This window comes from Podarcis cretensis, assembly GCF_951804945.1.
Source record: "Podarcis cretensis genome assembly, chromosome: 2".
NCBI classification, from domain to species: domain Eukaryota; kingdom Metazoa; phylum Chordata; class Lepidosauria; order Squamata; family Lacertidae; genus Podarcis; species Podarcis cretensis.
In genome coordinates this window covers 123,621,355-123,632,600 of record NC_137171.1, presented here as the reverse complement: position 1 = coordinate 123,632,600, position 11,246 = coordinate 123,621,355, and the positions used below count along the sequence as shown (strand labels likewise).

Sequence of the window (11,246 nt, the reverse complement as noted above, 5' to 3'; positions counted from 1 at the left end):
TCCTAGAAAACAAATCAACCCCAAATGTCGAAAAAATAAATAAATACAATACGTTTATTCCTTTTTAGCGGTGCAGTTCCTTCACAAAGGCTATCCTCTCCCTCTTCCAATGAGATATAATTAGGTGAGCTTTTAAGCTGCTGGCTTTGGTTCTGAATCAGTGTAAGCACAAGTAAAATTCTGGAAATAAAATCCAGTTTTTTATATCACCGGTTAAAGCTTGCTTTAAAAATCCCTCAGATAAATCTGCTACATCACTAACTGCAGGATGGATGACGAAACAATCTGTATATTTTTGCAGGAAAGGGAGCACAAAGTACTGGGAGGTGCTCTCCTTCTTGCTTGCCATTCAAGAGTTCAACCGGAATGCCAGGCTCTCCTTCAACATCACCCTGGGCTACAGCATCCATGAGAACTTTTTTGATGGAAGGGTGACCTATGACACTTTGCTAGACCTTCTGTCTACCGGGAAGGCAAATATTCCAAACTACAAATGTGGAAGACGGAATGATTTACTGACTGTTCTGGAAATGGCCGACTCTCAAAACTCCATCTTGCTTTCAGGCACATTGGGCATCTATAAAATCCCACAGGTAGGAATGGAGAGGGATATGGCATTTTCTGGCTGAGCCTCATTGCAGAGAACTAAAGGGGGGGGGTAAAAGAGATGGGCAAAGTGAGACAGAAGAGCGATTTGGGAGGGATTTCCCTTGGTGGACAGACACATATCTAGATTCTCTTGGACGAGCATCTCTTCTCAAAGGAGTTCTTTCCGAATTTGTAGCAGAATCACAATGCTGACTTTATTAAAATGAACATGATGATATCCCATTGGTGATAGTTGTGCTGCACACTCCTTTGGAGACATACCTCTTCAGTGGCTTTGAGGTTCCTGCTACATTCATTTCCTCTCACCTATCTATTTTCCCTATGTTCTTGGCTGTTTGTATCCATTAAAAATGAAGCTACAAGACAATCAATCTCATTAGTTTGAATTATTATGGGTTCCTTGGGCCCCATTAAAGGCTTAGTTATATTCTTTAAAAATTCTATTAAATCCAACTTTTACTTCAAATCAAAATCATAGGTATAGTGGTACCTCGGGTTAAATACTTAATTCATTCCGGAGGTCCATTCTTAACCTGAAACTGTTCTTAACCTGAAGCACCACTTTAGCTAATCGGGCCTCCTGCTGCGATTTCTGTTCTCATCCTGAAGCAAAGGTCTTAACCTGAGGTACTATTTCTGGGTTAGTAGAGTCTGTAACCTGAAGCATATGTAACCTGAAGCGTATGTAACCCAAGGTACCACTGTATTGTTTTAATGATTTTTTCTATGTTTTTAGCTGTTCTTATTTTATCTGGAAACCACCTTATGTTCTCATCAGTGGAAAAGATGGATAATTAAAATAGTAGTAGTTACAGATAGGTAGCTGTGTTGGTCTGCCATAGTCAAAACAAAATTAAAAAAATTCCTTCCAGTAGCACCTTAAAGACCAACTAAGTTAGTTCTTGGTATGAGCTTTCGTGTGCATGCACACTTCTTCAGTGTATCTGAAGAAGTGTGCATGCACACGAAAGCTCATACCAAGAACTAACTTAGTTGGTCTTTAAGGTGCTACTGGAAGGAATTTTTTTTTTGTTTTAAAATAGTAGTAGTAGTAGTAGTAGTCATACTGAGAACACAACTGAGGAATTCATGTAGAACTGGAGTAAGTTCTGCTTCAGGGCATTCTTTGGTTCAAACTAGGGAACTCTCCATGAAAATAATACATGGCTGGTACTTCATACCACAATTAATATCTTTTGCACAAAGGGGTGCTCCCCCCTTATGCTGGAGGGGCTGTCAAAACATTATAACCCAGTGACATGCGTGGCAGGACTGCTCCAAATTAAGAGTTCTGGACTAAAGTATTTTCAGAGATCTCATTCATAAGTGGACAAATCGTTCACCCCACCGCTTCTCTGGGTCTTCTGATCTTGTTTGCAGATTCAGATGGATACCTGAATAGCAATGAATTTCTTCTGCCCCTCTGTATGTGTAAAAGTGGAATAGGATAGAAACATTGTGGTACAGGTGTCTGTGTATCTAAATACTAAGGAAAGTGGACTGGTTTCCTCTGAGTGAAACACTGAATTTTTATTTATTTAAAACTTTTACAAGTCACTTCATTTTTTAAAAAACACCCATGTGTTGCACAACATCAAAACGGTAACAATGTCATTAAATTAGAAATGCAAGATGAAAGTAGTATAAAAAAGCATATAAAAACAGAAATTCAAGGAATCCATACAGATAAAAGCGGGCTTCTGTTTTCTGGGTCTGGGACGATTTATCTCTACATGGGAAATGTTTGTTATCTGAGGTAAGAACTATGTGGGCTTTGAGCCAAAACAAGCCAACAATCTTTCTTTTCTTCCCAGGTCAGCTATGCTTTTGTCTCTCATGGTGTGAATGATAAGAGGCAGTTTCCGTTTTTCTACCGGATGGTCCCCAAAGAAGAAGCTCTGTACCCAGGGATTGTCAAGCTGCTCCAGCACTTCAGATGGACTTTTATTGGTCTCCTTGTGCCAGAAACTGACAACGGAGAGAGGTTCAAGAGGACCTTGATGCCTGTTCTCATTGAGAGGGGGATTTGTGTCGGCATCCTACAAAATATCCCACTGGAGAATAAGAATGGTGCAGTGATCAATTATCTTTCCTTCTTCAAGTGGAGACAAGTCCATGTATTTGTTTACTACGTGGACACGAATTATATCTTAATTGGAATACAAATGATACAATTTGTATTTGGCATGTTAATAAAACCTCTTTCAGGGAAAGTCTTGATCACAACAGCTATGGGGGAACTCACTTTGGACTTAATGCACAGTAGCATATCTTTCCAACATATCCATGGTTTTCTTTCCTTCCCTATTATGATAAAGGAATGGAGAAACTATGTTATTCTCCCTCACCTTTTCCCTGTAATTAAAAAGATTGTGGAGACAGATTATAATTGTTTCTATTTAAGGCATGCACCATCAGTGAAAAGCTGGACCAGATGCAGAGAGAGAGAGAAAAGGGAAATGCTGCCACAAGATTTGTTGCAAAGAATCCTCTCTCTTGACAGCGGCAAGATCTACAACACTGTCCAAACTGTGGCACGTGCCTTAAATGCTGCGTATTCTCAGCAGAGGGTGATGAAGCTGGAAGCTCAAAGGCTACAGCCATGGCAGGTATTCCCTTTTCCAACATAGACACTTGTCACTTTTTCCCAAGATGACAAGGAGCCATTAGTGAGCTCTCTTTTGGTACAGTTAGTCAACCAGCTCCAATCACACCTAACAGTTAGCTCCGCCAGCCCACATTTATGCTGAAGGAAGAAAGACAGTTGTGTCTAGCTGTGTAATAAAAGTACAGGTTTTCCTTCACTACTAACTTAGGTCTAGCAAAACATCATTTTAGGTTCAGTTAAACATGTTCCCTGATATGCATATACAGGATGGCAGCCTTAGTCCTTCTTACCTGTATGTTCCCTTGAATTAATGTAGCCAACTTTTTAAGGACACACAACTCTCAGCCAGCCACTGTTCAAAGGAGAGCCAAGCAAGAAATGGGTGAAATGGAGTAGCCAAGGTGGGTTCCTGTCTTCTAAATGCTGCTGTTCTCTTTGCCATTCTAGCTCCACCCTTTCATGGGGAACTCCCATTTCTACAATTCTTCCATGGACAGAGTGTACTTGGATGAGAATGGAGAGTTGGCAGCTGACCTGGACATTGTGAACTGGATGAAGTCTACCAATAAGTCCATTTCTAAATTGAAGCTTGGGAGTATCAGCAGACAGGGATCCTCAGATGTACAGTTCACCATCGATCAGAACGCCATTGCATGGCTCAATTGGAACTATAAGGTGGGACAAATTATCTCTTTCATTTCACAGTTTTTCCAGTTCTTCAAGGTCTAATAAGTGTACCAGGTTTTGTGTGTGTGTGTGTGTGTGTGTGTGTTCCTTCAAATGCTTTCCAATGCCAACATTCAAGATCTAACAGTGAGGCTTGGGGCGGGGTATCTGTTTATTTAGGATGTGTGTAAAATAGGTAATGAAATATTCTATTGAATGCAAACTTGAAAATAGCAGTTTCCACTGTGTTCACCTTGACCACACCTATTTTGACCTTAGAGGACAGGTATGCCCTATAAAATTGGACCCAGGAGAATCAACAGAAGAAGGGAAATGGACACAGGAATGAACAGGGAAGCAGTATAATTATTTATTATACTTTTAGCTTGCCCTTCCTTAGAATTCCCACATCCAGGATGCCACAGAAGACAAGGCCCTGTTGTGTGTTAGCATGCAGATTGTTCTGCTAGTCTGTTGGACGGCAAGCAAGGCTTCTCTTATACATCTCATTTAAGTTCTTGGGTCCTGAACATTTCATACAAGTCCCAGCACCATGGATTGGGTTCCATACCAAACAGGCAGCCAATACAGCTCTTGGAGCATGGGGGCCCTGTGACCCCATTTGGCTGCCCTGCACTAAACAGACCTCAAGTGGCAATGGAGTTATAGTTTTGCACACTTACAAGCTTATAGGTAAACCATGGTTGTGGAGTCAGCATTGAATCCTTCCCAACTCTGTGCCTTATTTCAACGGATAAATTAGCTCTAACACATTTCCCTTGGCACTCCTTGTTTTTATGTCTAGCCCCTGCCGCCTTCCAGGTGTGTGGAAAGATGTCACCCTGGGTTCCTCAGGATGGTTCAGGAAGGAAAGCCACTTTGCTGCTATGACTGCATTCTCTGCCCAGAAGGAACCATCTCCACTCAGGAAGGTGGGTGGCTTCAGTGTAAAGGACCACCCTTCAGGAAGAGGGCATAGGTCTGAGGTTACTTATGTCTATTTTCATGATCTCTTCTGAGTTGGATTAACACTGGATAGTCCCCATCCATAGGAAGGGTTTTCTTATGGACTTGGGTTGCAGTCCACTTCTTTACAGATTAGTATTTTATTTGTTTGCTAATATTGCAATCTGCTTGAAAAGCAGGATAGAAACACATAAATCAATAAATGCCTGTCCATCGAGAAGCAGGAATGAATGCATTAATTCACGAATAATAATAATAATAATAATAATAATTTATTATTTATACCCCGCCCATCTGGCTGGGCCTCCCCAGCCACTCTGGGCGGCTTCCAAAAGAATATTAAAATACTATGATACATCAAACATTAAAAGCATCCCTGAACAGGGCTGCCTTCAGATGTCTTCTGAATGACAGGTAATTCTTTATCTCTTTGACATCTGATGGGAGGGCGTTCCACAAGGAGGGCGCCACTACCGAAAAGGCCCTCTGCCTGGTTCCCTGTAACTTGGCTTCTCGCAGTGAGGGAACCGCCAGAAGGCCCTTGGTGCTGGACCTCAGTGTCCGGGTAGAACGATGGGGGTGGAGACGCTCCTTCAGGTATACTGGACCGAGGCCGTTTAGGGCTTTAAAGGTCAGCACCAACACTTTGAATTGTGCTCGGAAACGTACTGGGGGCCAATGTAGGTCTTTCAAGACCGGTGTTATATGGTCTCGGTGGCCGCTCCCTGTCACCAGTCTGGCTGCTGCGTTCTGGATTAGTTGTAGTTTCCGGGTCACCTTCAAAGGTAGCCCCACGTAGAGTGCATTGCAGTAATCCAAGCGGGAGATAACCAGAGCATGCACCACTCTGGCGAGGCAGTCCACAGGCAGATAGGGTCTCAGCCTGCGTACCAGATGGAGCTGGTACACAGCTGCCCTGGACACGGATTTAACCTGTGCCTCCATGGACAGCTGTGAGTCCAAAATGACTCCCAGGCTGCGCACCTGGTCCTTCAGGGGCACAGTTACCCCATTCAGGACCAGGGAGTCCTCCACACCTGCCCGCCTCCTGTCCCCCAGAAACAGTACTTCTGTCTTGTCAGGATTCAATCTCAATCTGTTAGCCGCCATCCATCCTCCAACCGCCTCCAGACACTCACACAGGACCTTCACCGCCTTCACTGGTTCTGATTTGAAAGAGAGGTAGAGCTGGGTATCATCCGCATACTGATGAACACCCAGCCCAAACCCCCTGATGATCTCTCCCAGCGGCTGCATGTAAATGTTGAAAAGCATGGGGGAGAGGACAGAACCCTGAGGCACCCCACAAGTGAGAACCCAGGGGTCTGAACACTCATCCCCCACCACCACTTTCTGAACACGGCCCAGGAGGAAGGAGCGGAACCACTGTAGGACAGTGCCCCCAGCTCCCAGCCCCTCAAGACGGTCCAGAAGGATGTTATGGTCGATGGTATCAAACGCCGCTGAGAGATCCAGCAGAACTAGGAAACAGCTCTCACCTTTGTCCCTAGCCCGCCGGAGATCATCAACCAGTGCGACCAAGGCAGTTTCAGTCCCATGATGAGGCCTGAATCCCGATTGGAAGGGATCCAAATGGTCCGCTTCTTCCAGGCGTGCCTGGAGTTGTTCAGCAACCACTCGCTCAATCACCTTGCCCAAGAATGGAAGATTTGAGACTGGGCGATAGCTGGCCATCGTGGCCGCATCTAAAGATGGTTTTTTAAGAAGTGGTTTGATAACCGCCTCTTTCAGCGGGTCTGGGAAGGCTCCCTCACGGAGGGAAGCATTCACCACCCCACGAAGCCCATCGCCCAGTCCTTCCCGGCTAGCTTTTATAAGCCAGGATGGGCAAGGATCAAGGAGACAGGTGGTTGGTTTCACTCGTCCAAGCAGCCTGTCCACATCCTCGGAGGTAACAGATTGGAATTGATCCCATGCAATTTGACTAGACAGGACTCTAGCACTCTCCCGCCCCGGCCCTGCTCCCACGGTGGCGTCTACCTCTTCCCGAATCTGAGCGACTTTATCTGCAAAAAACTTTGCAAAATCATTGCAGGAGATCATGTGGCCCGTACTGGGCCCTGATGTAGCAGGTGGTTCCGCTAAATTGCGGACCACCTGAAAAAGTCTCCTGCTGCTGTTTTCTGCAGATGCAATAGAGGCGGTGAAGAAAGTCTTCTTCGCCGTCGCTACCGCCACTTGGTAGGCTCGACATTGAGCTCTAACCTGTGTCCGGTCAGCTTCAGAATGAGTTATCCGCCACCGGCGCTCTAGCCGTCTCAACGATTGTTTCATGGCCCTCAGATCCGTGGAAAACCACGGGGCTCTCCGGGCTCCATGCAATCGGAGAGGGCGCTTCGGAGCCAAACAGTCAATAGCCCTGGTTAACTCCACATTCCAGCGGGCCACCAGGGAATCAGCTGAAAGGCCATCAACATGGGATAAAACATCCCCTACCACTCTCTGGAAACCATTTGGATCCATTAAGTGGCGGGGGCGGACCATCCGAATCGGTCCCACCTCCCTGCAGAGGGGAAGGGTCGCGGAGAAGTCCAGTTGCACCAGGAAGTGATCTGACCATGGCACTTCTTTTGTTTCACTTTTAGTTAGTGTCAGGTCACCAACATCCGTAGAGGTAAACACCAGGTCGAAGGCATGTCCGCGGCTATGGGTTGGGCCAAACTTATTCAGGGACAGCCCCATAGAGGCCATGCTTTCCATGAAGTCCCGAGCGGCCCCTTGTAAGGTCGTGTCGGCATGGATATTAAAATCCCCTAGGACAACCAAACTAGGTGTCTCCAGGAGAACATCCGCCACGACCTGAAGCAGCTCGGGCAGGGAATCCTTGGTGCAGCGGGGAGGTCGGTACACCAAAAGGAATCCTGTACTGCCCCTATTGCCCAACTTCCAGAACATGCACTCAGAGAACTGGGTCTTCCCAATAGGACGCCTGGTGCAAACTAATGACTTCCTAAAAATCACTGCAACCCCCCCTCCCCGCCCACAAGGCCTGGGTTGCTGTGCGTAAGAGAAACCTGGTGGACAAGCAGCAGCAAGAACAGGCCCGTCCGCTTCATTCAACCAAGTCTCTGTTACACATGCCAGGTCAAATCCCCCATCCATGATCAGGTCATGGATGGCAGTGGTCTTATGAATCATTGACCTGGCATTGCACAGCAGCACCTTCAGGTCATGTGGGTATCCCTTGCTGATTCTAGTATCCATCTGGTCAGGACCAGACCTGGAGGCAGGGATAGTCCTCAGACAACGACTAAACCTGCCTCCTCTGTAATGACATGGTCTGGTCTTAGCGTAACTCCTCCTCCTACCCGAGATCACTGAGATCGGTTGTCCCAACGCATCCCCCCCTGTGGAACATGCCGCAGCCATTTTGTTGGCTGGGACCCACTCCCCGGCAGCCCTGACCCCTCCCCTTAAGAACAAAATAAGACCTTAAAACAATGAAAACAAAACAAAAAAGAAACCCCAAAAAACAAAAAACAATACAAATAAAAAACTCCAAAAATTACAAATCCATCAAAATCAAAACAAATTCCCAACTAAACATCCATCCCACCCCCACCCCATCCCTGCATATACAGTAATAATAATGACAATAATAATAATAATAATAAAGAAATAAAAAGGAAAAGGAAAATTTTAAAACATTTTAAAAAGAACTCTGCACCCCTCCGGATCCCCCTGGGCCGCAGCAGCAGTGACAGCAATCGTCCCTGTCAGGCCTGTCAGGCCCCGCCCTAGGCCAGATGGTGAGTGGCAGGAAGGAGCAGGGCCCTCAGACACTCACACGCAGGAGAGTCCTCCTGGGCAGCAGAGCACAGCAGTCCTTATGGGGCTTCAGGCCCCGCCCCAGGCCAGATGGTGAGTGGCAGGAAGGAGCAGGGCCCTCAGACACCCACGCAGGAGAGTCCTCCTGGGCAGCAGAGCACAGCAGTCCTTATGGGGCTTCAGGCCCCGCCCCAGGCCAGATGGTGAGTGGCAAGAAGGAGCAGGGCCCTCAGACACCCACGCAGGAGAGTCCTCCTGGGCAGCAGAGCACAGCAGTCCCTGTGAGGCTTCAGGCCCCGCCCCGGGCCAGATGGTGAGTGGCAGGAAGGAGCAGGGCCCTCAGACACCCACGCAGGAGAGTCCTCCTGGGCAGCAGAGCACAGCAGTCCTTATGGGGCTTCAGGCCCCACCCCAGGCCAGATGGTGAGTGGCAGGAGGAGCAGGGCCCTCAGACACCCACGCAGAAAGCCTACGTTTCTCACTGTAAATCATCTGACGGAGTTATTGTGAGGTGTGCAGAAGAATCCTCTCGATTGTGATACCATTATGCATGCCCCGCCCCAAGATTTCCTTCTTTAAAGTAAAAAAGGTCCCGTTAGATATAAGGCTGTTATGAGTCTTGTTTTTTGCAGATGCAGAGTGTTGTGTCAAATGTCCAAACGATCAACATCCAAACAAGGCCCGAGATCAATGTGTCCACAAGATTATCACCTTCTTGACTTATGAAGAAAACATCGGGATCGTCCTATCTTCCTTTGCCCTCTTCTTGTCCTTAACCATAGGCTTTGTGTTAAGGATCTTTATAAAATACCAGGAAACTCCCATAGTCAAAGCCAACAACCGGGACCTTTCCTATATCCTCCTTCTCTCCCTCCTGCTTTCTTTTTTGTCCTCCTTTCTCTTCATTGGCCGGCCAAAGAAAGCCACTTGCCTTCTCCAGCAATCTGCCTTCAGCATCATCTTCTCAGTTGCCGTCTCTTCTGTGTTGGCAAAAACCATCACTGTGGTGCTGGCCTTCCTGGCCACAAAGCCAGGGAACAAGGTGAGGAGATGGCTGGGGAAGAGTCTGGCCAACTCCATTGTCCTTTCCTGTTCCAGTGTCCAAGTGATCATCTGTGCTATCTGGTTGGGAACCTCTCCCCCATTCCCAGACTCTGACATGAGCTCCCAACCTGGGCAGATCATCCTGCAATGTAATGAAGGGTCTGCTGCCATGTTTTATGGTTCACTTGGTTACATGGGCTTCCTGTCTGCCATCTGCTTCATGGTGGCTTTCCTAGCCAGGAAGCTACCTGGGTCCTTCAATGAAGCTAAGCTGATCACCTTCAGCATGCTGGTCTTCTGCAGTGTTTGGGTGTCCTTTGTGCCCACCTACCTGAGCACCAAGGGGAAGTACATGGTAGCTGTGCAGGTCTTCTCTATCTTAGCCTCCAGTGCTGGGCTTCTGGGCTGCATCTTCATGCCAAAATGTTATATTATTGTATTGAGGCCTGATCTGAATGCAAAAGATTACCTGACAAGAACATCTAAAGATGGTACCTGAGTCTTAATGTATTCAGTTTTAACCCTTTATGTTCAGCATAGTAGTAATAAAGCTCACATACTTGTCCAGAGTCAGACATATTTAAAATAAATTGGAAATATTCATTTAGATGAAAGCACAGAAATAATGACACCAGAAATCTTCCTGCTGGGATGTATGGATATATAATTACGAAAGACTATGCAACCTTGTTGTAATATATGATTGCTTCTGTGAGACTTTTATATGCACACAGATAGAAGGACACATCATTACCAACAATGGAAGAATGACTATTAAAACTAACAGACTTATCTGAGATGGTAAACTGACACGTTTAATCAAAGGAAAATTAATGTTAACAGTAACTTCTCATAGACTTTTTATGAGAAAAATAGACATCTGGATTTGAGGATTGAAGATAATGTTTGTTTATAAAAATGGCCTTGTGGGGTTTATAGTCAATTGGATGAAGTAAATATTGTTTTGTATGACGAAGCGATGAAGAATCAGAAGTTTTCTTTCTGAATCTTATTCATCGATCTTTCTTTTAAAACTTCTTTTCTATTCTTTAAAACATTTCTTTCTTTTTCCTTCTTTATTCCTCCTCCCTTTCTGTGTCTTTATTGTATCTATATAAAAGTCTTGGCTTGGTAAAGAAATGTGAATATATATCAGGTTTTGTATTTTCTTCTATAAACCTTAATAAAACCTTAATAAACCTTAATAAAACTATAAACCTTAATAAAAAAAGCACAGAAATAATGTAACCATATGGACTTGGCAATCACTGAAATGTAAGAAAGTGTTCATGAATATAAAGGAGCGATTTATAAATGGAAAACTGTATTTGATTGGCATACAAAAACAATTAACCAACGGTACTGAATGAAACATGATCCTTCCTAAGCTCAGATTGCATCTTGCTGAAACTTCAAGTGGTATATGAATCCAGTGAAATAAATAAAATATCCCAGAATAAAACATATTTGGTAGATATGTATATATATTCTGGAGTGTGGGATACTTCAATTATTCTTTCACACCGATTCTTTCACACCTTCCCTGTACCTTCCAAAGTTGATG

At 45.3% G+C, this 11,246-nt stretch overlaps 1 protein-coding gene across 1 annotated transcript; it reads left to right on the top strand.

The window, feature by feature from the left end:
• Positions 1-272: 272 nt before the first annotated feature.
• On the top strand, positions 273-10,181 carry LOC307210983 (vomeronasal type-2 receptor 26-like; the record flags this gene model as incomplete). The annotated part of the gene is made up of 5 exons (XM_079967180.1): positions 273-593; positions 2,424-2,726; positions 3,665-3,892; positions 4,689-4,815; positions 9,271-10,181. The coding sequence occupies 5 exons, from the start codon at positions 273-275 to the stop codon at positions 10,179-10,181; spliced, it is 1,890 nt and encodes a 629-aa protein (XP_079823306.1).
• Positions 10,182-11,246: the final 1,065 nt, after the last annotated feature.